The 27,266-nt window shown below is 41.5% G+C and overlaps 2 protein-coding genes across 11 annotated transcripts in view; one reads left to right on the top strand and one right to left on the bottom strand.

Annotated features, from left to right (window-relative positions):
- spega (striated muscle enriched protein kinase a) overlaps positions 1 to 3,045 on the top strand; it is a 71,073-nt gene extending 68,028 nt beyond the window's left edge. For all 9 annotated transcript variants that reach the window (XM_056233536.1, XM_056233537.1, XM_056233539.1 and 6 more), the window contains one exon: positions 2,381 to 3,045. In XM_056233536.1, the coding sequence (XP_056089511.1) occupies positions 2,381 to 2,642 (262 nt within the window). In that variant the 3' untranslated portion in view covers positions 2,643 to 3,045. The remainder of the gene's footprint in view (positions 1 to 2,380) is intronic.
- A 534-nt stretch (positions 3,046 to 3,579) lies between these two features.
- Positions 3,580 to 27,266, bottom strand: part of obsl1a (obscurin like cytoskeletal adaptor 1a) — a 43,878-nt gene continuing 20,191 nt past the window's right edge. For both annotated transcript variants that reach the window (XM_056233553.1, XM_056233554.1), the window contains 14 exons: positions 18,519 to 18,794; positions 18,101 to 18,376; positions 17,724 to 17,999; positions 16,937 to 17,206; positions 16,544 to 16,810; positions 16,193 to 16,462; positions 9,171 to 9,437; positions 8,579 to 8,845; positions 8,292 to 8,404; positions 8,050 to 8,203; positions 7,189 to 7,350; positions 6,945 to 7,049; positions 6,297 to 6,563; positions 3,580 to 4,538 (listed from right to left, as the gene is read on the bottom strand). In XM_056233553.1, the coding sequence (XP_056089528.1) occupies positions 4,267 to 4,538; positions 6,297 to 6,563; positions 6,945 to 7,049; positions 7,189 to 7,350; positions 8,050 to 8,203; positions 8,292 to 8,404; positions 8,579 to 8,845; positions 9,171 to 9,437; positions 16,193 to 16,462; positions 16,544 to 16,810; positions 16,937 to 17,206; positions 17,724 to 17,999; positions 18,101 to 18,376; positions 18,519 to 18,794 (3,242 nt within the window). In that variant the 3' untranslated portion in view covers positions 3,580 to 4,266. The remainder of the gene's footprint in view (positions 4,539 to 6,296; positions 6,564 to 6,944; positions 7,050 to 7,188; positions 7,351 to 8,049; positions 8,204 to 8,291; positions 8,405 to 8,578; positions 8,846 to 9,170; positions 9,438 to 16,192; positions 16,463 to 16,543; positions 16,811 to 16,936; positions 17,207 to 17,723; positions 18,000 to 18,100; positions 18,377 to 18,518; positions 18,795 to 27,266) is intronic.

A 27,266-nucleotide genomic window follows, 5' to 3' on the forward strand; every position in this document is an offset into this window, starting at 1 on the left:
TCAAACGCAGCGTCTCGTTCCCTCTCAGGGAACCAGGGTTACATACGTAACCTGAGACGTTTTCTCACAAAAGCAGTTTATTCAGCATACTGAAGTCTTTTATTATTATTATTGAACAATTATATAGCAGATATTATGTGAAAGACACAGTATTGTGTTTTATACTGCCCATAGATATGAAGAGTAATGAGGGTAACCATGAAATATCCCAATACTTTTTTACCAGTGGCAGGCCGTGCATTTCACACCTAGGCCTTCAGTGGTGTACCTGAATTAATAACTTTTAATAGTGTAGCAGCGCACAGACTCTCTATAATAGTTGTGAAATTGCGGTTTTTATTTTGCACCGGCAGTTATGGGGTTGGTTAATGCTGTGAGTTCGGAAAAGGTCGGGTATAGAGAAACGAGCGAGTGAGTTCGACTTGTGCGTTTGTGTACAGGTTCTTGCGTTCCAATTATAAGTTCAGAAACGGAGCATCCCTTGTCTTGTCCTTCAAGGGTTAAAATAGTCCCTTGTCAGATGTTACAATAGTTTGAATGTTTGAAAAAAAAACATTCGATCATAAATTTACAAGACAAATTAAGAAGAAAATCATATTCACCACGGAAAAAACAGGGGCAAAAAAGCATTATAGCCTACTCACCAAAACTGTAACTGGTTATTTTTTTACACAAAATCCATCCTAATTTATTTCTTTAAAAATACTTAAATTAGGCCTACTCTGTTGTCATAGCTGCCAACTCTCACGCATTGGCCGTGAGACACCCGCATTTGATTGGTTTCACACGCTCACACGCCACACTCCCGATTTCTCACGCTGAAGTGTCAACCCGGGCGGTCAAATGCCTGGAAGATGAGTTTATCTATATATCTACCTGTTGAGCCACTCGTGATCGACTAGTTATACCGCAAATTCGTTAAAAATCTCCCGTTATCTAGAGCGAGCGTGCATGCGAGACAGAGATTGTGCTCCAAACCGCGTAGAGCGAGCGAGAGACCTTGCGCGAGCGAGACCCCCCCCCCCCCCCGTCAACAAATCTCACTCGTCTCTGCCCCCCCCCCCCCCCCCCCCCCCCCCCCCCCCCCCCGTTAACAGATCTCACGCCGAGCAAAACTCAAAAGTTGGCAGGTATGTGTTGTACAGGCTATCTGTGCGTTTCAGTTCCAACAATAAATCTTTTCTATCGAGGCTATTGATGAAAGTCGAGTCTGTCCCGTCGTCTGGGCTGAGGGTGTTTGCTCGACAGAAGCAGTGGACACTGGACACAGGGACAGTCACCGCAAAACATGACGATGTGTAGGCTACAGGCCTACAGCTGACCCATGCTCTCAGCGGGACTTTTGCCTTCAAAATCATTCGTGGCGTACATTACTGTTAGTTTTGCTTTTACTAGGACAGATCGCGTTAAGCTGGATAAGGCTGAAAAAGGTATTATTTTCCGGTAGGTTTGAACCTGCTGGGGGTCGAGGAGGGAAAGAAACATTAATTTGTGGGTTGAAAAACTATTAAATCTACAGAAATATATTTTAGTTTATGCAGTTCGCTACAGATGCGGCTAGCGCTCTGACCATCCAATCAAAGGACGTGAAAATGCAGACGTTATTGTACGCCTGTTAGATGGCCCCGCTGCAGTGAAATCGAAATCTGATTGGCTGATTAAATCTGACTGATTATCTGATTGGTTAAAGCAACGGTTTCATTGCCGATCATTTTAAGCTACAGACGCCCGCACTGTCGATTCTGAAGGCCTGAAGGCAGATTTATCAGCCCGTTCTCATCCCAAGGCGTCATCTAACTGACGCTTTTGACCATGCGTCAACATGTCGACGCACATGGTACCCGTTAAGCGTCAATATGAGACGCGCATCCTAGTGGTCTAACCCTAACCCTACCCCAGACCTAAACCTACCCATAACGGAAGCGTCATCTAACTGACGCTAAAGGGTGCCATGTGCGTCGGATTTAGACGCATGGTCAAAAGCGTCAGTTAGATGACGCCCGAGGCTGAGCGTCTCATATTGACGCTTAAAGGGTACCATACGCGTCGGCATGTTGACGCATGGTCAAAAGTGTCAGTTAGATGACGCCTTGGGATGAGAATGTGTTGGATTTATTTGACCCTGGCAACGCATGATGGCTGAAATATGATTGGATAAAAGCACTAAAATAAATATACACTACTGGAAGCAGCGCAATCAAGAGAAAAGCTATGAAATTAAGATAATTGACTATTGGGAATAATTTAATACTCATTCATGGAAAAAATATATTAAAGTGCAAGTCAGTGATTCTGATAGTGTTTAGGCCAGCAGAGAAGGCCTTGCTGGCCCTGACCGCCCACCACTGATTTGTACTGATTTTATGGACTTTTTCCCCAGGTGCCGACCCACCATTAAGGACTGCCTCAAACATTCATGGCTTCATGACTCGTATTTAAAGAAACTGCGTCGACAGACCTTGACTTTCACTACCACACGACTCAAAGAATTCATGGGGGAGCACCAGCGCAGATGTGCTGAGTCAGCTACTAAACACGAGGTCCTTCTCAGAGTCTACCAGAGTGGGCCTTCATCCCCAGCCTCATCTACCAATCCTAGCTCATCAAGCACACCTATCAGTGAAGAAAAACAAGGACTTTGAACAGTATAAGGAAATACTCTTTCAGCGCTGGTAAATGTCTGAAAATTCTACCCAGGAGCTTTCTCAATGACAAATAATATGAGTTGAAGAACAAACTGTACTCTATCTCAAGAAAAAAAAGAGGAAAAAAAACAGACTACATGTTAGGGGTGATAATCGGAAAGTTGGGCGATAGCTGATCGACAAGTAACAGTTGTATCAAGGCAACGGACATTACATAAAGAGCAATACTGGATTAAATTAACTTTGGATCAGTGATTGTACCAGAATGATTTTTGTATATATATAATATCATTATCATTTAGTATTTATGTAGGTTGGAATTGGTGATGCATCCATTTGAACGTGAATTGAGTATCATTTTAAGAATTGCAGAAGCAAGTAATAAGAGCTGTCCATGAAGAAGGACATCTACATTTACTGAGAAGAGATTTTCTTTTGAGAATTGTCTGCAGTGTAAAATGCTGATTTGTCAATGTTTTAAATATATAGAATGTCAGCAACATAATATACTTTTAAGTTTAGAAAGAAATTATGCTCTGGTGTTCTAAGATGTTTCAAAGTTTATTTATGAAAGCCGTTACTGTAAAACCAAGAATGAAAATGTTCTTCTTGCTCATTATGTCACTATGTCTGTGTAAATCTTAGATGTATGTTTACATTTGATTTTATATTTCAAACTTTGTATATCACACTGTGTTTGGCATGTCTTTCGATACATTCAATTTCAGTATAGAATTTTTGCTGTTTCGCTTTTGCAAAAAAAAAAAAAAAAATTAGTATGGGTACTATGATAACAGGTAAAAGTATATATTTACATATTTTTTGTCCACTTTCTATGGAAGTATTCTTTCAACAGAATTAAAAATAAAACGGGTTAATTGAAGACATACAATCGACATTTCATAACAAATGGGAATCTTCTGACTAATTTTATTTTTTTACATTATTTTTATGGGATATCACTTTTACAACAGCATCGTTAGTACTTTGGTATGGTTGCATATGATATAAGCTTTGATATCAGTGCTGTTTTCATTTAACTAAATCCAGAAAAGGTTACATTTTAAACAAACATTACATTTATTTTGCGTCTATAAAATAGAACCTTCTGTCATTTTGTTCTGTAAAATATTAAAAATTATAAATACTATAAAAAGTTTTCCATCCATATTAGACATCACATACATTCTCCTCTTTATCAGCATGTATGAGAGCGTTGTTACATTGATATATTATTGTGTGGTTCTACTACAAAAAATGGCATAAAGAGGAAATCCTCAGGTTTTAATCCCTTTGCATCTTCATATACTTTCAATGTCCACATTGAGTTTACAATGACACTTGCTTCCTATCACATCCTGTTCTGACACCATACAGACAACCATCAGGTTTAAATTACGACTTTTCTCTCTCAAATATCAATCCCTTTCAGGAGTAAATGTGTGCAGTGGCTAGTCTATATCTCTTTCTATATCACGTCTCACTTTTTAACTTTGAGGTAAACAGGTTAAAAGATCTAAGAGCATTACTTTAATTTGCTTGATATGATCACACATCCATTTATATATACTACTTCCCTCTCTTTTATACTGTCCTCATGTGCGTGACCTTTGATAATTCACTAAAGCACTGTCAGTTTGGCACTAGTCTTGGCTTTCCCAGTGGTAAACTTGACTGTCCCACTCATGTCAGAGCTGGTGTTTTTGAGTGTCAGTTTGTGGACAGTCCCTTGGTTCTCTATTCGAATATTGGGCCCAGACTGCAGGTTCTCCCCATTTAATGTCCAGATAGGAGGCTTGATGAGGGTCACGGACACTTCACACTGGAAGCAAGCTGTTTCAGGAGCTCTCACTTCCACATCCTCTATATCCTTCACCACTAGGATAGACTGGGCTATGAAGTCAAAAAGCAGAAAGTTTAAACTATGACCTTTAAAGGGATAGTTCACCCAAATATTACATTTACCCCATGATTTACTCACCCTCAAGTCATCCTAGGTGTGTATGACATTCTTCTTTCAGACGAATACAATCGGAGTTATATTAAAAAATAACCTCTGACTCTTCCAAGCTTTATAATGGCAGTGAATAGCCATTTCTGTTTTGAAGTCGATCAAAGTGCATCCATCCATGATAAAAGTAATCCACACGGCTCTGGAGGCTTAATAAAGGCCTTCTGAAGTGAAGCGATGTGTTTGTGTAAGAAAAATATCCATATTTCAAACTTTATCGACTAAAATAACTAGCTTCTGACAGACGACCGTACGCATACTACACAAGTCGACTTGCGCCACAAGAGTAACCCGTGACGCATGTAGAATGTAGGAGTATCGTAAGTTTAGATGCCTCTCGCCGTTCAAACAAACAGGGCTGGGCAACAAACTCAAGCTCCTCCGACATCTCTCTTTAAAAATTGTCGTTTTAGACTTCTAATTCATTACTGGTGGTTTGTTTCGCTCTATCCTCTGCGGTTCCTAGGGTTGCCAACCGTTCCGTATAATACGGAATCGTTCCGTATTTGACACATAAAAGGCTTGTTCCGTATTGAACTGATACGGAACGCACTTTGTTCCGTATTTTTGAGAATCAATTCAGTGCAAATCCATGACAGACGCATAGCTTCTAATATATATGTCAGACAGACTATGATGAATGAACGAAGACCCGCTGCTATAATGGCAAATTCGGGGACTTGGCGCCACCTTGAAGGGCTCTGACGTGTAATGACGTAGAGTTGGCTCATTGGTCGCACCTCAGAGGTGCCCGCGCCATTGGATGTGCAGTTGCCGCAGCGCAGCCTGAGCGAGCCAGACGCTCAATGTGCAAGCTGTGCAGCTGCAAATGCATTTTACAGGCTTCAGTAAATCGAGTAAAATGTGTTTCCGAAGACATTTGTAGGCTATGATAAGAAAAACTACTAAAAAAAATGTTAAAAAAATTTTTTGCACCGGAAAGAACATTCTAGAAGTCTAATTCTATTGAATAAGTTCGCACAAGGCTACAGAAAACTGTTGTGTTTATTTTTCTTCAAATGCAGTCTAAGCCGATGAGTTTCGAATGTTATATGTTGTATTTGTTTAAGTTAAAAATAAAACGTATTATAATTAAACAAATACATGGTTAATTTTTGGCAAAATGATCATGATAGCCTTTATCTGATCTGTGTGGTTAAGTCTTGTATATTGATTAAGCCTACTTTGCTATTCTATAAATATATAGGCCTAATAAGTTGCATTATAATATGATATAAAATGTATATTATATACATTTTATATCTTATACTATATATGTATATATTATACATTTTATATCTTATACCCCCCCCTGTTACTTCTGTTACTTTAAAACAGAAACGGCCATTCACTGCCATTATAAAGCTTAGAAGAGCCAGGACATTTTTTTTTATATAACTCTGATTGTATTTGTCTGAACGAAAAATGTCATATACACCTAGGATGGCTTGAGGGTGAGTAAATCATGGGCTAATTTTCATTTTTGGGTGAACTAACCCTTTAATGCCATGCATATCTCTTTTAATTTCTCAAATCAAATTAATTTAAATATTGTCTTAATAATTTGTCCTATCTATTTAGCATACTAAAATCATTGATACATAATAAAAATGGTAATTTTCGATCCAAACAATTCTCACCTTCAACCATTAGCTTGGCTGTGCATGTGTGCTCCCCAACCTCAATACTGTAGGTTCCTTCATCCTCCAATGCCACCTGGTGGATGACAAGTTTATGGTAACAGCCTTCTTGTATGATCTCCATGTGTTCTGTGGATTCCAACTCTTCATCCCCTTTGTACCAGGTGACGTCACAATTTGGTGATGATACAGTGCATTCTAGAATGACTCGATGCTTTTCCAGAGCTGTTCGATCCCTGAGGGGACGGACAATGCTAACAGGAAGCTCTGTAAAAACAGATATTGACAAAGGATTTTTGATTGAGATCAGATATTTGGTAAAAGTTTACTATAGGGTATCATTTGTTAACATTAGTTAATGCATAGCTAACATTAACTATGAGCAATAAAGTTGTTCCATGATTGTTCATCTTAGTTCACAGTGCTTTAAATAATGTTTTCAGATACAACTTAAAAATGTATTAGTAAATGTAGAAACTAACATTAAGATTAACAAATGATGTAGAAGTATTGTTCATGGTTAGTTCATCTTATCCAATAACTAATGTTAACACATGAAACCTTATTTGTAAAGCTTTACCAAATAATATTTTGAATCACTATGAATGCAGAATTATATTCAATTAAAGTACATATTTTATACAATACCTTCAACCTCAAGATAAGCAACTGACTCCACTTGTTTGGAAACAAACTTGACTTCTCCAGAGTCTTCAGCCTTGACGTTGCATATAAGCAGGAAGTGTTTTGTGCCTATTTAAATGGTAAAAGAAAAATAACTCTTTCCTTTTTCAAGTTTAATTTAAAGTCTGAAATTGTCATAATTCCTACAGAAAAATAATAAAGGATCAGTTCTATGTATATTTACAACATTAGTTCAGTTTATCCTCACCCTCTGTACGAGTCTTGATGGTGGTAGTGGGACGTATCCTGCTGCCATTTTTGTACCATTCCCCAGGCATATCTTCCATAGACAGCTCACACATAAAGACAGCATTCTGGTCCTCCTTAATCCAAAGATCCTCCAAGCCAGTTATGATCTCTAATTCATGTTCTGAAAATGAATATTTAATATTTAAGTCATATTTAAGGCACAGATTATCTGACAAGCAATTGCATAAAAATCCCTGTCACAAATCACTGACATAGAAGTGACAATGATAAAGGATCAACAAAATATATGCTAGCACAAAACTTCTTGGAATAACAGATTTTTAAATATTCAAAAGTTACAAGTATTAGTACAGCTGTGGGCCCTTACATAGAACATGATCTTGTTAAATTTGGCATGATACAGAAATTGTGACCAATGTTATTATTATATTATGATTTGGCTAATTGAACATGAAAAAAAGAAACAAGGACAGCCTATTTGATCCATCTGTTGTGGATTGGATTGTGAAAAATGAACATTGCAAACTGGAATGGAAGCAGATCTGAATGCGATTGGCTTAACTGCAGTATATAGCCTAGTCATAAATATTAAGGGAGCTATTTCACAGGAATAGCAAGTTATACCAAAAATATTTTATAAAGAAAATGTATACACGGATGAATGATTCACAGAGACCAGTAATAATATGTTTTGATTTCATGCCAAGTTTAACTCCAGCTAACCATTCATGATAATAAAGCATTAGCAAAAGTAGTGAGCCTCTTCTTTACTATCCATCTTGAATTTCGAGTAGAAGCTGAAGCAACTGACATAGAAGTGACAATGATAAAGGACAACTAAAGTGATATATAGGCTTACCATAGACCTCAAGTTTACAGGAAGTGCTGAGATCACCTATTTCACAAGTATAAAGGCCCGAGTCACTGATGCTGGATTCCAAGATCTGTAAACAGCGCTTACGCCCCATGGAATAAATCCTTAAAGTCTTACTGGATTTCAGCTCCAACCCATTCTGCCAATCAATCCATAGAGAGTTCAGTGAGAAAAAGTGAAAACATATTTAGGAAGGTACAGTGGATTATTTATTTATTTAGCAGGACCTTCTGCCATTTGACATCCACATTTGGTCTAGACAGCTCACACTCCAAAATGACTGAAGATTCCTCCTCAAGTCTGACATCAGACAGCTTCTTAATGATCATAACTGGTGTTTCTAAGATTTTGAGGCACAAAGCTTGTTATTTTTGGCAATTATGTGACAAATATTAAGACCTTAAATTTTTATATATATATATATATATATATATATATATATATATATATATATATATATCTTATTAGTTTTTGTTGAATCCCAAGCATAAATGTTTCTCCTCTATATACCCACCTTTGACTACCAGTCTGGCAGTAGTTCTCAGACCTTCTGCAGAGAAGACAATGCTACCCGTGTCCTCTAATGTGAGGTTGGAGAGAGTGAGGCCATGTACTAGTCCATTGGAACTAACACGCCAGTTGTTATTGGGTTTGACACGCAGACCATCTTTTTGCCACACACCGTCCACATCAGCATGAGAAAGTTCCACCTCGAAGGACGCTGTCTCTCTCTCAAATGTTTCAATGTCCATCAGCCCCTTGCGTATGACAATCTTCCTCGCTTTAAATAGTAACATAGCTTATTTAGAATGCAATAATGCTACTAATAAAAACTGAATACAAATTTTACATCATGTACAGACAGGTTCAGAACTGTTAGGCTAAGGACCAGAACTATAGCTGATGCTTTAATTGAAATGCCTGCCAAGATTTTACATGCATTATTTTACTTAATATTATCAATGGATCGTATACTATTTCAGCAGAGTTATATTTAGTTAAGCTAAAACTCCAAATGCCCCTTTAAGTAATTCATGTGGCTTTGATCATTTATCTTACACAATCAAGAGACATGCTCAGAGTTAGACATGCTCAAGGCCACTTACGCTCCACATTGAGCTTGACCTGCGCACGGTCATGGAGGGTCTCACAGCGGTATGTCCCTCGATCAGACAGATTGAGGTTACTGATGGCCAAGATACGTTTACAGCCATTCTGGGTGAGTTTATGTCTGGGTCCTGGCTGGATCACCACTCCCTGTCTCATCCACTGCACCTCTCCAGACTCCAGACTCACTTCTGTCTCTAATGTAGCCTCTCCAAACTCCTCAGCCATCACTGCCTCCATTCTCCTTGTAAACAAGACCTGTGCCTCTGTATGTAAATGTAAAAGGTTACCAAGTTACAAAGTTCATACATTTTCCCTGAATATTAGTGAAGATAATTAAATAAATTTGCCATTGAAATGAAACTTTCAACCAATCTTGAGAAATAATCACAAACACTGATAATTTCCTAATGATTATATTAAACTTCATCCAAAAATGAAAATTATATCATTATTTTGTTATCATAAAAGAAAATAGTTATGTCTTAAAGGGTTAGTTCACCCCAAAATGAAAATGCTGTCAGTAATTACTCACCCTCATGTTGTTCCAACCCCGTAAGACTTTCGTTCATCTTCGGAACACAAATTAAGATATTTTTGATTAAATCTGAGAGCTGGATCACTCCTCCATAGGCTTCTTAAGGGATCGAAACTGGCCGGCCCAAAAGTTATTAAAGACATCGTTAAAATAGTCCGAGTGACTACAGTGGCTCAATCTTAAGTTTATCAAGCGACGAGAATACTTTTTGTGCGCAAAAAACAAACAAAAATAACGACTCTATTCAACTATTAATTTCCTTCTCTGTTGGCCTCGAGATTTCACGTAGTGGAACTGCGCAACAGTTCTGTGTTGTACGTCACACGCAGGCTCACTATTGGCCGACACTGGTCATGTGTGTGATGCGTGTGACGTACAACCAGAAGCACTGCGCAGTTTCACTACGTGAATTCTTGAGGCCAACAGAGAAGGAAATGAATAGTTGAATAGAGTCGTTATTTTTGTTTGTTTTTTGCCCACAAAAAGTATTCTCGTCGCTTGATAAAGTTAAGATTGAGCCACTGTAGTCACTTGGACTATTTTAACGATGTCTTTAATAACTTTTGGGCCGGCCAGTTTTGATCCCTTAAGAAGCCTATGGAGGAGTGATCCAGCTCTCAGATTTAATCAAAAATATCTTAATTTGTGTTCCGAAGATGAACGAAAGTCTTATGGGGTTGGAACAACATGAGGGTGAGTAATTACTGACAGCATTTTCATTTTGGGGTGAACTAACCCTTTAATCTTCAATTAGATTACATTTATTTTTAAAGCACATTTAAATACAACGCACATTGTTTCAAAATGCTGTACACACTCAGTAAACCGTCAAATAAAACAACAAATTCACAAAACATCAATCGATGATACAATTTAGGACCCTAGACACTATTAAATGCTAAATAATAATACTACATTTTAAGAGCTGATTTATATGGAAGCTTGTTTCCGCCACGGAATAAATCAAATTAAAAGATAATTGCTGTCTTACAAAGTTTATATTTCCCAAATCTGATATAAAGTTGCAATTGCGAGTTAAAATGTCAGAATTGCGAGATATAAACTCACAATTATAAACTCGCAATTGCGAGTTAAGTCAGAATTGCGGGATATAAACTTGCAATTACGAGAAATAAAGTCAGAATTGCGAGTTTATATCTGGCAATTCTGACTTCATAACTCGCAATTGAACAGACCAAAACTGAAGTCACTATTTGCTGAAAAAGTACCTTCCACTGTTGCTGTCAAATCTCAATCATGGCTTCAGTCTGTTCATCAAGAAACTATTGCATGGCTTTAGAAGACTTGTTTTGTTTGTAGAAATAATGCCCTATTATATATGTTTTATTTTTTCTGTTTTCTGTATTTTAATGCCTGTTTTGAGTGTGTGTGTGTGTGTGTGTGTGTGTGTGTGCAGGGCCGTCGCTAGTGGGGTGAAAGGTGGTGACAATTATAGGGGCCCCCGCTGCCCAGGGGGCCCCACAAATGCCAGCAGTTATACTATAGGCCACTGTTGCATGAATACTTTTAATATTTATATTAGTTGTATGCCTGAGATTTGAAATAAAAACCACAAAAACATGCAATTTGGTTAATTAATTTTTCCAAATATCTGCTTCTCTTACCTCCCTTAAAATGGTTTAGTCCGATGACTCCGATCTATTTATTAATTATTCAGTCAGTGACAAACATCAGATGGACCCAATAAAATTGTAAGTCCCACCCCAGCTCGTGAAGAGAACCAATCAGAGTTGAGGCGGCATTGCCTGAAGACGTTAAACTGGTGGAACTGACTGACTGAGATATGTCGGGAAAACGAAAATATAAGTCAGGTTATCAGAAACGCCACGAAAAGACGGACAGGGAGGCCAGGAGAGTTGTTGGATCCCAGTCGATAAAGACGTTCTTTAAGACAGGTTAGTGTATTGTTATTTCGCTGGGAATAAGGGGCCGCAGATCTGGAACGGGATTAGGTGTTGCCCACTATCTCCAACTTCAAAAGACAATTAAAACATAAGTTCTTATTAACCTATATCTAATTCTAAAACTGACTTTCATGGATTACTGGGATGTGTGTATGATTGTATGAGTGAGTATGTTGTTAATATGTATGTTGTGGTATTCCCTGTGTGCACTTATTGTGTTCTCACTGTACCTTGTCTATAATTACTTGTACAAGAACCATGGGCCCCTATTTATAAGCTTTTTAGCTTCTTTGGGAGACCCATTTCATGATACTTAACCTACTTTGTATCTTCAAACTGTACTATTGTAATGTGTTGAAGAGGTATTGTATTGTGAATAAACAAACAAACAAACATATCATATTTCTACAATAATAATAATAAATGCGAAATTTAATGTCAAAAAAAAAAAAAAAAAAAAAAAAAAAAAAAAGTAAACTACCGTCTACACTACAGCCTGCCGGGTTCTGTCACTTTTCATCATCGGTGCGCAGTGCGCACAACAATCGACTTAATGATTACGCGGTCAAAATCCCTGTATTTTTTACTGTAAATAGTTCAAAATTGTACACGAGTCATGAAGCATTGCATTATGCATATCTATGACCTGCCAGCTGATGATGTATTTCATCGAGAAACACGAAATACAACATACTGCACTTGAATGAAATGTATGAGCTTTATTTTAATATTATATTACCAGTTCCATATTATCTTTATTAAAATACATAATAAGAAATTTGACTACATTCTTGTCAATTTCTAAATGTTTACTTTTTGATTATTAATTATAACAGACTGATTGGGAAAAAAACATTATTTTTCTGTTCCTTTTTTTTTTATTTGTTTTATTATTATTTAATTTTTTTTTAGCTTTTTGTTAATTTTTATTAGTTGTAATCTTATAGAATTTTAAGATACTCATTGGGTATATTAACTTGTCAGGAATCACTTTATTATTTATATTTAATATATTTACAAGTCACATCTATTTTAACTGAACTGAATTGGACTATCTAAGTTATGGTATTTGTTGTCTACAGAGACAGGTTCCTCAACCCAGCAGATGCATGACAGTAGGCCAACATCAGTTAGTGAAGGTCAAAGTGAAGAAGCTGAAAGTAGCACCAGTCAGGACACAGTCACAGACAGCCCAAACACATCAAGCGCAGAGAGAAATGAAGGAGAGAGTGAAGGAGATTTTTTGAAAACTGATCCAGGATTATGGCCAGAGAGGTTAACAGATCGTGAGCGTGAGGTGATCGTTAGAAAGCTAGCCACTACCAGTCAGACAGACCTGAAAACTATTATGCCCAAGGATTCAGAAGGCAAGACATTTCCAGAGTATCTCCAGTTTAGTAAGTCAGCAAATGGGCGAGAAAAACAGAAGAGAGACTGGTTGACGTACAGTCCAAGCATGGATTCATTGTATTGTGTGCCATGCATGCTCTTTTCACAGGATAACGTCAGAAAAACATCTAGTGCGCTAAACACTAAAGAAGGGTACAAAACAGTAGATCTAAAATGGCGGAGAATGTACAACAAATTCCCTGACCATGAAGCAAGTAAAGCCTAGTTCACACTACAGGATTATAAACCCGATTTAAGCCCGATTTGCAAATCGTTGAGCTCGCCGACAGGTCAGGGTGTTATCGCGTGCAAATCGCGGGGGATTAGCGGACGATGGACGCTCGCCAATCTGTTAGTATGAAAGAGCCAACAACGCATCAAAGACGCTCGCTGACGCCTCGCAGACGCGTCGCCGAGCCCAGAAAAATATCTAGCATGCTAGATATCCAGAGCTGTCGCCCGACTCAACCTCAGTGATGTCATGAGCTACAGCCAATCAGAGCAAGGCATGGTTCTTCGTCTTCTTCTCTGGGTAGCGCGCGTGATGTTTCGCGTCATTTCCGGTTCGTTTTATCGCGTGATTTTTTGTGACAAAACGTGGTTTGTAGACAAGATTGAATCGTTGGGTGACAGAGTTGTTGTCAACTCGTGTAGTGCGTTACCTCCTGTTGCGGATCAATCACGTTGTGTCGTGTGGTGTGAACAGCTCAACAACTTGAACACTCCTGATTTCACAGAGAGCAAGTCATGTAGTGTGAACCGGACAGTTCAGCCCGACGTTTTAAAATCATGTAGTGTGAACTAGGCTTAAGGCACACAAAGCATGCTACCTCAAATGGAAAAATTTGAAATATTCTATGATAGAGGCAAAAGGAATAGATAGCAGCTTGCAAATACAAATACAACTGGAAGTTGAAAAAAACAAAGCAATTCTTGAAAGAATATTAGATGTCACACTTTTTTTGGCATCAAGAAACTTGCCATTCAGAGGGACCACAGACAATTTAGGTGATGTTCACAATGGTAACTTCCTTGGCACATTAGAGCTGTTGGCTCGTTATGATCCTCTGCTCAGTGATCATTTGCAAAAAGTGTCAGATAGGAAGACAGGTGCAAGAATGACACATTACCTTAGTCCAGAATCACAAAATGAATTTATTGAGATCTGTGGAGAAAAGGTCTTGAAAGAAATATTGAAGGAAAGGGAGCATGCAATTTATTATTCTGTGATCTGTGATGCAACTCCTGACATTTCTCATATGGAGCAGAATGTGATTCTGTTAAGATATGTAGCAAAGAAAGAGAACGATCAGTGGGAGATAATTTAGCGTTTTTTACACTGCAAGGCTTTCAATGGAAAGACTGGACGCGAAATATCAGAAATGATATTGAAGACTTTGGAGGAGCATTGCATTGATATTTCAGATTGCAGGGGACAAGGATTTGACAATGGGGCAAATATGTCTGGCAAAGTGAAAGGGGTTCAGGCTGAAATAAAGAAAATAAACCCTCTTGCTACATATTCCCCATGTGCCACACACTCTCTGAATCTTGTTGGTGTACAAGCAGCAGAGTCATGTCTTGAGGTGTCCACATTTTTTGGCTGTTTGAACCGCTTATACAATCTCTTCAGTGCAAGTCCAGAGCGGTGGGCAATCCTTAAAAGTCAGACTGGTTGCTCCCTTCAACGCTTGTCAGAGACCAGGTGGAGTGCACGCATAGCTGCAGTTAAACCTGTTGCAAACCACTTGCCATCAGTTATAGAAGCTCTGGACACCATCTGTGCTAAGTGCAGTTTAACAAATGAAGCTAGGTCAGAGGCCAGTGGTCTAAAACAGTACTTCATGTCCTTCAAAGCCATAGTTCTTCTCACTGTATGGAAGAAAATCCTGCAGTCTATTGAAGACCGAAACCTAATTCTGCAATCAGGGAAAATTTCTATGGAAGTTGAAATAGACAACATACAGGCACTGAAAGAAGAGATGGGAGTTTTTCGAAACTCGTGGGATAATCTTTTGGCAGAAGCCTCCCTCATTGCAGAAGCTATGGATGTGCCCAGGGGGTTTCCAGTCCGCCACAAGAGAAGGAGAAAGAAGTTTGCAGATGAGAGTCAGAGTTCAGAGGATGCAAACCAACAGGAGACAGAAGAAATTTGGTTTCGGAACAATGTGTTCCTTGTCGCATTGGATAATATAATCTCTGCCTTGGATACCCGCTTCCAAACCACTGCAAAGATATATGAAGAGTTTTCTGCAATCTTAAAGTTAAAAGACTTAGAAGAAGATCAGATTCACCCAGCTTGCCACTCATTAGTGAGCAAATATACAGAGGATCTTACCGCAGGCTTTGAGAATGAAGTGAGGCATCTTAAGTCTGTGTATAATGCCACGTTTGCAGACTGTCAGTCTCCTCTCGACCTGCTGAATTCAGTCTACAGAATGCAGCTCCAGAGCATTTTTGGAGAAGTGTGCGTTGCAGTGCGCATCTTCTGCACTCTACCTGTCTCTGTTTCTGGTGCAGAAAGGGCTTTCAGCAAGTTGAAACTTGTCAAAAACTATCTCAGGTCTACCCAAACTCAAGAGAGGTTAAATAGCCTTGCCAGACTTTCAATTGAAAGCCAGCTAAGCAGACAGCTGGACTTCAAGGACATAATCAGTGACTTTGCCAACAAAAAGGTCAGACAATGGGATTTTGGTTTATCCTAGGTGAAGTGACGTGTAAGGTCATCAAAGGTTAAAAATCAAGCAAACCGATATACATATAATAATGAATCGTATAATTTTCTGAGTTTCTTTCAATGTTTATTACTGAAGGAAATTCTGTTTTAGTGTTTGCTATTTATTTGCTTTTATATTTAATGTTATATTCGTGTATTTTGCTTTTGCTGATGGTCATTAAAAACCTTTATTTACATTTATTTGTTATCTGCTATGTTACTCTGTAAGAAAACCCTATAATTACATGTGGGCCTCCATGCTCATATATTGTACAGTACGCAAACAATATATGAGTATGCATACAATATATTGGTGTAGGGTGGTGGGGGGGCCCACATCAATATTTTTTCAGGGGGCCCCGGATTCTCTAGCTACGGCCCTGTGTGTGTGTGTGTGTGTGTGTTTTGTTGTTGTTGTTTTTTTTTTTTTTAGTATAATGAACATTTACATACCCTGGACCTTGAGACTGGCTTTAGAAATTATACCCTCAGCCTCTGCGGTGATCCGGGATGAATCCAGCAGCTGGACCTTCCGGATAATCAGAGTATGGCAGAGGCTGTTTTGTTCAATATGGAAGCGATCACTGGGTTTGATGGGCTGTCCATCCATGAGCCAGACAAACTGAACATCATCAGGGGAGACCACACACTTAAAGGTAGCATCCTCACCCTCCATGACAGTGGTATTGTGAAGCTCTGTGAGGAATTCCACCACACGAGGCACTGCAGAGGGAAAGCAGATGGAGGTTATTGACTAAGTGTGTTGTTTATTATCTTCCAACAAGTAACTAGTTTCACACTTACATTCCACCCTTACTCTGGCGCTGGTGCAGTCATCTTTGGACTCACAAGCATACTCTCCGGCATCTTCTTTGGTGATACGATGGATTGTGAGACTCCTTTCCGTCTCGTTGGCACGGATAGAGAAGTGACGGCTGGGTATGATCTCCACTCCATCCTTCTTCCACTGGACATCTGCTTTAGCTTTGCATAGCTCACAGATTAGTGTGATCATACCATCTTTATGGGCCACTGTGTCAACCAGCGGCTTCACAAATTTAATACGCATATCTGTAACGCACAAAGGTTACATGGTTATTATTATACATTGTATGAGTTGCAATGCTACCATGACTTTCCTTTAAAAGCTGAATATCTGTTCATGTCACAAGTAAAAGCATGATTCCGGCTACCAACCTCTGACCAGGAGACTGAAGTGCATCTCATCCGTGTTTGCATCACATGTGTACTCTCCACTGTCGAGCTTCTTTAATGGGTCAATGGTGAAAGTGCGAGTCAGGCCCAGGCTGGCTATGTGGAAACGTTCTCCACTGAATGGAGTCCAGTCTTTAAGCCACCGCACTTGAGCATTAGTTCTGGAAACCATGGCAGTAAGAGTGACAGCCTCTGCTTCATAACCAGTGACCAAGTTCACCTCTTCTTTGTTGAGGAACTCAACGGGAGGCTCTGGAGAAAAATACAACACGTAAGCCACATGCAGTCTCATTGCGTTTTGCATGTAAATGGGTCAATGACACAAAGAGTGTCCACGATAAAGAAAAATCTAGTTTAAAACGAAATGTATTTATGTTGGTTTTATATGGTTTTGAAATACTTCAATACCATGTTAAAAAAATGTTTCAATTAATGATGTTTTAATAAAATGTCATGTGGTCTTTATCATTTACTTTTCAAGATAGAATGTGTTTTTTAAATATCATGAATTATTCATTCATAAATATCATTAGGCTTTTAGGGAGTCAGATCACATGATATTATAATGACCATATTTTCCAAAAATTAATGTAATGTTTAATGTAATTGTAATGTTATGTAATTAATGTAAAACAAGAATCATTGTATGTAACAAATGTATTTGAATACATTAATAGATAGAACAAAACATGAGCGTTAAAGCAATGTATTCATAAATCAGATGAAATATGTCATTAGCTCCCTGTACTTAAACACAATTATTGTATACCTTGAACTTTAACAATAGTTATCATTTTGTCATCAACAGCATCACACATGTATTTCCCAGAGTCAGAAAGGAGGATGCTGGATAAGGTCAGTTTCCGGAGTGTTCCGTGGCTTTCAATATCCGTGCGCTCATCAGGGACCAGTGGTTTATCATTGAATAGCCACTTTACTGGTGCGTTGGCTCGAGAAACTTCACAAGCTAAGATGAGGTTATCTCCTGTCACCATCTCCTGATAATCAGGATCACCAGAATTGTCAATGATCTTCACTAATGGCTCTGGTGGAGAGAGAGTTCAAAAGTCTGTGTCATCATAACTTTTGTCTGCTTTAGGGCTCATGCACAGGTTCAAATCAATACAACTGAAAGACACTTGTTACCTTGTACTGTGACATGAAATGAAATTGTATCATCTTTAGCATCAAGGATATATTCTCCAGAGTCCTGCAACTCTGCACAGAGAATGACCAGGGATCTGAATGTCCCTTCCTCCTCAAAACAGAAGCGCTCATTCTCCTCAATAGCGCTGCCATTTTTATACCAATTGACTACGCCATTGGCCGCAGACAGCTCACACTCCAATACAGCGTCATCATATAACACAACCTTGTGCTCATTCTTGATCTGATCTTTATTCAGGATTTTTATTGGTGCCTCTGGAAGAGAGAAAGATTTTAAAACTTTTAGTGAAAAAAAGAATAATAGATAAGAATAAATTAATAATAAAAGAAAAAGAGTAATACTTTTTTTCAAAAGACCTGTAACTAAGTTAAACCAGGTAGTGGTTTAACATCATACCAGTAATTTTGACTTTAAAATCTATTGTGTCATCAATGGCATTGCAGGTGTATATCCCAGAATCATTCAGAGCTGGAAAATGGATAGTTAGCTTGCGTATGAGGCCATTCTCAGTAATTGTGATGTTGCTGCTCTCTTCCACCTTTACTCCATCTTTCATCCAGCACACCTTTGCATTATCACGAGAAACCTCAAGCTCTAGGACTAAAGGATCACCAGCAATACTCTCTGTAATGCTGCCTGTGTCCTTGGAGCAAGAAAGTTTAACAGGGGGCTCTGTGGAAAAAAGTCTCATCAACAACACTTTACAAAAAGCAATTTTTCTTGTAATACAAGTCCCTTAGTCCTTTTATGTGTCAGACCAATTGGTTTAAAAGATCCTACCAATGTTACTGATATATTTAAAAAAATATATACAAAATTATCAAAATATAACAAATCAATTTACTGAAAAAAACTCTCAATCTGAACTATTAAAGGATTAGTTCTCCTCAAAATGAAAATTTCCTGATCATCTACTCACCCCAATGCCATCCAAGATGTTCATGTCTTTCTTTCTTCAGTGGAAAAGAAAATAGGTTTTTTGAGGAAAACATTTCAGGATTTTTCTCCACACAATGGACTTCAATTGCAACCAACATGTTTAAGTCCAAATCAATGCAGTTTCAAAGGGCTATGAAGTGCTTCAAACGGCTCTGCACGTTCCCAGCTGAGGAATAGGGTCTTATTTAGCGAAACGATCGTCATTTTCTAAAAAAAAACAAAAAACATTTATATACTTTTGAACCACAATTGTTTGTCTTGTGCTGGTCTGCGACGCGCCAGGATTACATCATCATGTTGGAAACGTCACGCGTCACGTCATCTATCTAAGTTATTTGTCTGTGTAATCCGGTTTAAAAAGGCAGGGAAGGGGAAAAGATTCCATCTCATTTTCTCCCGTTTTCTCCTCCAACTTCAAAATCGTCTGATATTTGTCACGGTGTGTTCAGGCAGATGAAGACGAGTAAGGCTGAAGGTTCCAATACGAGACTTTTATTCTCAATATAAATCAAAAGGGTATAAACAGGCAGGGAAACACACTCTAACTAACGTTAACAACCGACAAGGACAGACTGAACAGAAGCAAACTAAATACAAGCAAGAATCAAACATAACAAGGTGAAAACAGGTGACACTGATGATGATAACGAGGGACAGGCTGGTAAGTGAGGGAGTGAGTTCAGGTGTGGAGACGAGGAGGATTCTGGGAAGTGTAGTGCAGACACAAAGACAGACTGGTGCAGACGAGGACTGTGACATTACTCCCCCCTCCCGGTAGGCGTGACCTCACGCCGTAGAAGAGGGATGGGAGGGAGGGCATCCTGGCGGCCAGGGCGGAGCTGGCAGATCAGGTGGCCATGGCGGTGAAGACCCTTCAGGCGGCCACGGCGGTGAAGACCCTTCAGGCGGCCACGGCGGTGAAGACTTTTCAGGCGGCCACGGCGGTGAAGACCCTTCAGGCGGCCACGGCGGTGAAGACCCCTCGGGCGGCCACGGCGGAACCGAATGTCCGATGAGCCATGGCGCCATTGCAGGCTTGGATGACTGAAGCTGCGCCGCTGATCTGAGGGACTGAAGAGGTGACGTAGGGATGGATGACCGGGGTGACGATGTGGTGAGGGAGGCCGACAGGGAGGACTGAGGAAGGGAGGAGTCCATGGATGCTGAAGGGGTGGAGGGTGAGGGCGCAGCCCGAATCCCGGAAGTCCGTGGCAGTAACTGGACTTCGACCACCGAAGGCCAACTTGGAGTGGCGATCGAGCCCAGCGGAGCTTCCGGGCAGACAGACCGCGGAGGCGATGAAGGAGCCGAGGATCTAGGTGAAGGCGAAGGAGTGACAGGCCGAGATGAAGGTGTGTGCTCTGAGGACTGAGGTGTAGCCGGGGACTCGGCCACTAGCCACGCTGGAGCTGCAGGCTGGCAGGCCCACAGCGACTCCACCTCGTCAAAGGTGTTAAGGTGAGCTGAGGGGATGACTGGCGGTGGCGGAAGAGTGGAATGGTGGCAGATGAGAGGAGGTGGGAGAGGGAGGCTGGGTGGGAACACAGTCTCTGGCTGGGCAGACGGGACGTTGACAGTCTCTGGCTGGACGGTCTCTGGCTGGACGGTCTCTGGCTGGACGGTCTCTGGCTGGACGGTCTCTGGCTGGACGGTCTCTGGCTGGACGGTCTCTGGCTGGACGGTCTCTGGCTGGACGGTCTCTGGCTGGACGGTCTCTGGCTGGACGGTCTCTGGCTGGACGGTCTCTGGCTGGACGGTCTCTGGCTGGACGGTCTCTGGCTGGACGGTCTCTGGCTGGACTCGTAATGTCACAGTCCTCGTCTGCACCAGTCTGTCTTTGTGTCTGCACTACACTTCCCAGAATCCTCCTCGTCTCCACACCTGAACTCACTCCCTCACTTACCAGCCTGTCCCTCCTTATCATCATCAGTGTCACCTGTTTTCACCTTGTTATGTTTGATTCTTGCTTGTATTTAGTTTGCTTCTGTTCAGTCTGTCCTGGTCGGTTGTTCTGTCACGGTGTGTTCAGGCAGATGAAGACGAGTAAGGCTGAAGGTTCCAATACGAGACTTTTATTCTCAATATAAATCAAAAGGGTATAAACAGGCAGGGAAACACCCTCTAACTAACGTTAACAACCGACAAGGACAGACTGAACAGAAGCAAACTAAATACAAGCAAGAATCAAACATAACAAGGTGAAAACAGGTGACACTGATGATGATAACGAGGGACAGGCTGGTAAGTGAGGGAGTGAGTTCAGGTGTGGAGACGAGGAGGATTCTGGGAAGTGTAGTGCAGACACAAAGACAGACTGGTGCAGACGAGGACTGTGACAATATCTTTGTTTTAATTTATTATAATTTTTTTTTTTAAATCGTGACGTTTCCAACATGATGACGTAATCCCTGGCGCGTCGCAGATCAGCACAAGACGAACAATTGTGGTTAAAAATGATATAGATGTTTATTTTTTTTTTGAAAATGACTGATCGTTTCGCTAGATATTTGATTTGATTTGATTTGATTTACTTTATTAATCCCCCAGGGGGGAATTTATGTGTCACAACAGCATAGAAATTCAATGAATAAATAAACAACAACAAACAACATACACAACATACACAACAGCAACAAGTCTTGTTCTCAAGTATCAATTTTTCAAAGCACCATGATTATATAAGACCCTATTCCTCAGCTGGGAACGTGCAGAGCCGTTTGAAGCACTTCATAGCCCTTTGAAACGGCATTGATTTGGACTTCAAAACGTTGGTTGCAATTGAAGTCCATTGTGTGGAGAAAAATCCTGAAATGTTTTCCTCAAAAAACTTAATTTCTTTTCCACTGAAGAAAGAAAGACATGAACATCTTGGATGGCATTGGGGTGAGTAAATTATCAGGAAATTTTCATTTTGAGGTGAACTAATCCTTTAAGGCAGTTAGCTATAAAACCAATTGAACAAACTATTATGTGTCTGGATAGCATAACACAATAATCACTGAATATATTTTACTGTCTACTTCAGTACTACAGTAGATGTAACTGAATTGTATTTCCCTTTCAAGGGAACTCACGCTGCGTCGATTGACGCGAAGGGAACGCTTTGTGTGATGATGTCTCCAAGCACATGTAAAATCAGTCCAATGGTGTGACGGAACTTCAGAGGCGGGTGACGTCATGAATCAGGAAACTATAAAGCCTGCCCAAACAAACCAGCGCTAGCTTCTGTGTCTTCACAAGCGCTCTATGTAAAATTGTTGTCTATTTGGTGTTGTATATATATATATATATGTATACACATATTAAGTAATGGTGAGTAAGCAGCAGCAGTTCAGAATGTTATTTAACGGGTGGTTACATCCCGTTACATCCCGCCTGGCGTTCTTTAGCGAGGACGCTCAGGCTCGCATTCCCCAAGGCTCAGGTCCCGCTGCTGCTGAGGCACAGTGAAGGCTTCAGACTTGGGGTTCGCAAATGGATGTGTCAGCGGGGTTAGAGACGGGCCCAGCCTTATCTCTGCCTTCACCTAACAGATCCAGTGCCTTCTCTCAGGGTTTGGAAGCACACGTTGCGGTTACTTCCGCCCCGATTGAGGCACAGACACTACAGCTATCTAGTTCCGAGGAATTAGATGTTGTTAGTGTCGAAGCAGGAGATACTGAGGACTCACCACCTCAGTCTCATTCTTTTGAGGATCTAATGAGGTTGTAACGAGAGCAGTCGAAAGATTAAGCATCGATTGGCCGGCAGATAAGCAGGACGTTCGTTCTAGAAGCAAACTAGAGGAACGCTTCCTGCCCTCTCGTTCACAACCTCAACGGCGGGGCCTTCCGTTTTTCCCCAATCTCCACACCTCAGTTTCTTATAGAGTTTATAGTTCACAAACATCTCACTATTCCTCTATTTCAAACTATAAAGAGCACGGTTATGGGGAGATGCCAAAGGTGGAACAGACGCTCACGAGCTATCTCTCCCTGAATCAGCATCTTCCCTTAAGGCCCCCGTATTATCCACCAAACCAGTTAGAGTAACATCAGCTTTGGTAGGTAAGGCTTATTCAGCGGCTGGTCAGGCTGCAGTGTGCCTTCACACCATGTCACTGCCGCAGGATTACCAGGCTGAACTGTTAGGAGATCTTAATGAGGGCGGGTCTATTGGCCCGGACGCGGTTTGCGAACTGTGTCAGGCCACAGATTTGTCTCTCAGGGCCACCAAGGAGACGGCTAAATCTATCGGCCGGTCTATGACAACCCTGGTGGCCACTGAGAGACATCTCTGGTTGAACTTGAGCAATTTTAAGGAGAAGGATAAGAACTTTTTAATGGATGCTCCTATTTCACCCTCTGGCCTCTTCGGCAACGCTGTAAACTCAGTTGTCGAGAGGTTTCAGGAATCAACTAAGCAAGCGGCTGCATTCCAGAAACTCCTCCCCCTCTGTACTGATGTCTCCGGGGCTGCTGAGAGGGAGCAGCCCCAAACATCTAAAGCCAGCTCCTCACACCGTGCCACACAAAAACAGAGCGTGGCTTCCAGTGCACCCCCACACAAAGACTGGGGACGTGGAAAACGCGCTCAACCACAGCCTTCAAGGGGTAAGACGGATCTGAGGACAGTCATTATTTCCAAGAAGGCTGCGGGGAAAAGGTCCTGACGGCTCAACAACAACTTAATCCAGAAACCAGACTCGAGAGGCTGGTACCTCTAGTAGAATTTTTGACAGCGTGGAAGCTATATTTCTCGTTGGGTCCTGCAGACCATAGAAAAGGGTTATCAAATACAGTTCAGGTCTCGCCCGCCCAGGTTTATGGGAGTCCTATCCACTATGGTGGGCCCCGAGCAGGATCTGGTAATGGAACAAGAAGTGAAAACCCTGTTGGAGAATGGGGCCATAGAATATGTACCTCCCTCCAGCAGGGACACCGGGTTTTACAGTCGGTATTTCATCGCTCCAAAGAAGGATGGGGGGGTTGCGTCCCATTTTGGATCTGATAGTTCTGAACAAGTCAATCATGCAGCTAAAGTTCAAAATGTTAACACTGAGACAAATCGTGCCACAGATCAGATCCGAGGACTGGTTTGTCACGATAGATCTCAAGGACGGATACTTCCACATTTCCATCCTTCCATATCACATGAAGTTCCTGATTTTGCTTTCGGGGGCAAAGCATACCAATATCGAGTTCTTCCGTTCGGCCTAGCACTATCACCCCGCACTTTTACGAAATGCGTAGATGCAGCTCTGGCGCCACTGCGTCTGCAGGGTATTCTCATCATGAACTACATCGACGATTAGTTGATTCTAGCTCAGTCGCATCAGTTGGCGGTTCGGCATCGATATGTCATCTTCACCCACATGAAAGAGCTGGAGTTACGGCTAAACGCCAAGAAGAGTGTGCTTTCTCCACTACAGAGGACCACTTTTCTAGGTGTGGTTTGGGATTCTATGTTGATGCGGGTGTGCCTTTCACCGGCACGCATAGAGTCCATCCTGTCAGCTGTGAAAAGAATAAAGCTAGGCCAGTCACTCACTGTCAAACAGTTTCAGAGACTGTTGGGTTTGATGGCAGCAGCGTCCAACATGATACCTTTTGGCCTGCTGTACATGAGACCCTTGCAGTGGTGGCTCAGGACCAAAGGGTTTTCCCTGAGGGGCAACCCCTTTCACATGATCAGGGTTACGTGGCGATGCCTACGTGCCCTAGTTATGTGGAAGAAACCTTGGTTCCTGTCCCAGGGCCCCGTGCTGGGAGCTTCTTGTCGTTGCAAAATGCTAACGACAGATGCATCTCTCACAGAATGGGGAGCAATCCTAGAAGGACGCTCGATTCAGGGTCTATGGGGGGACCATCATCTCTCCTGGCATATCAATCGCCTAGAGATGTTGGCTGTATTTCTTGCCCTCAAGAATTTCCTCCCTGACCTCAGGGGCCACCATGTGTTGGTCCTCACAGACAACACATCGGTGGTCGCCTATATAAATCACCAGGGGGGCTTGCGTTCGCGTCCGTTATGCAAACTGGTGCACCAAATCCTCCTGTGGTCTCAGGGGAAGCTGCTGTCACTCAGAGCAGCTTACATCCCTGGGGCCCAGAATATTGGAGCAGGCATCCTGTCGAGACAGGGGCCGAGGCCCGGGGAATGGAGGCTCCACCCCGAGGTGGTGGAGCAGATATGGAGGGTGTTCGGCCAGGCACAAGTGGATCTGTTTGCGTCTCGAGAGACGTCTCACTGTCCACTCTGGTTCACCCTCACAAATCCAGCTCCTCTCGGACAGGACACGATGGTACAGACGTGGCTGAGGCTACGTTTGTATGCTTCCCCCCCGATTGCTCTGCTCCTGGGAGTTCTGGGTTGGTACAGTGCTGGAGTTCCTGCAGGAGTGGTTCACTGCAGGTCCATCCCCATCCACTTTAAAGGTTTATGTGGCGGCCATAGGTGCTTACCACATTCCTTTGGGTGGATTGTCTTTGGGTAAAGACCCCTTGGTATCTCGTTTCCTTTTTGGCACTTTGAGGCTTAGGCCTGCTGCTCGCACCAGGGTTCCTACATGGGATCATGGGACATGGAGGAGGTGCCAGCAAGATTTCTTTCTTTGAAACCTCTGTTTCTCCTTGCTTTCTCATCTCTTAAAGGGATACTCCACATTTTTTGGAAATAGGCTCATTTTACAACTCCCCCAGAGGTAAACTGTTGAGTTTTACCGTTTTTGAATCCATTCAGCCGATCTCCGGTTCTGGCGGTACCACTTTTAGCATAGCTTAGCATACATCATTGAAGTGGACAAGACCATTAGCATTTCTCAAAAAAAAATGACCAAAGTGTTTCGATATTTTTCCTATTTAAAACTTGACTCTTCTGTAGTTACATCGTGCACTAAGACCGACGGAAAATGTAAAGTTGGGATTTTCTAGGCTGATATGGCTAGGAACTATACTCTCATTCCTGCGTAATAATCAAGAAACTTTACTGCCGTACCATGAGTACAGCAGGCGCAGGCACTTAGTCCCAGTCACGTTGGAAGTTACCGAGCCGGGGACTATTTTCAGGCGCTGCGTCATATCATTACGCCTGCTGCACTCATGGTACGGCAGTAAAGTTTCTTGATTATTACGCAGGAATGAGAGTATAGTTCCTAGCCATATCAGCCTAGAAAATCGCAACTTTACATTTTCCGTCGGTCTTAGTGCACGATGTAACTACAGAAGAGTCAAGTTTTAAATGGGAAAAATATCGAAACTCTTTGGTCATTTTTTTTTTAGAAATGCTAATGGTCTCGTCCACTTCAATGATGTATGCTAAGCTATGCTAAAAGTGGTACCGCCAGAACCGGAGATCGGCTGAATGGATTCAAAAACGGTAAAACTCAACAGTTTAACTCTGGGGGAGTTGTAAAATAAGCCTATTTCCAAAAAAAGTGGAGTATCCCTTTAAAAGAATAGGAGATCTTCAGGTTTTGTCGGTTTTTTCTCCTGGCATGGTTAAAGCGTTCCTTCATCCTAGACCAGGTTATGTTCCCAAGGTCCCCACTAATGTGGCCAGACCTATAGTATTGCAGGCCTTCTGTCCTCCTCTATTTCAAGATATTTCCAGAAAAAGAACAATCTGTTATGCCCAGTTAGGGCACTTGATGCTTATGTCCACAGAGCTGCCCTGTGGCGTAAAGCCGATAAACTATTTGTATGTTTTGGACCCCCTAACAAAGGGTCCCCAGCATCTAAGCAGAGAATGAGCAAGTGGGTGGTCGAGGCTGTCTCACTTGCTTATATGCCGACGGACAGCCTATGGACTATGGCTGTCCGATCCCACTCAACTAGGAGTATGGCGGCCTCTAAGGCCTTATTGTCCGGAGTGCCCCTCCAGGACGTTTTTGATACGGCAGGGTGGGCCTCACCACATACATTCATCAGATTTAACTATTTGGACTTGGACTCTACACCAGGGTCTCGGGTGCTTTCGTCCTAGTGCTGCTCTTGTGATTTCACACAGGACAGACACTTTTCGCTATGGTGTCGTTGGTATAGACGTTCCCTTAGCGTCAATCGACGCAGCGCGAGTTCCCCTAAAAGGGAATGCTTCGGTTACGACTGTAACCTCGGTTCCCTGAAGAGGTAATGAGACGCTGCGTCACCAGGCATATCTCCTACGTGCCTGTAAGCGACTTGCTCAGACCTTAAGAAGCTAGTGCTGCTTTGTTTGGGCAGGCTT

This window comes from Rhinichthys klamathensis, unplaced genomic scaffold (assembly GCF_029890125.1).
Source record: "Rhinichthys klamathensis goyatoka isolate OS25496 unplaced genomic scaffold, OSU_Roscu_1.1 h1tg000372l_1, whole genome shotgun sequence".
NCBI lineage: Eukaryota > Metazoa > Chordata > Actinopteri > Cypriniformes > Leuciscidae > Rhinichthys > Rhinichthys klamathensis.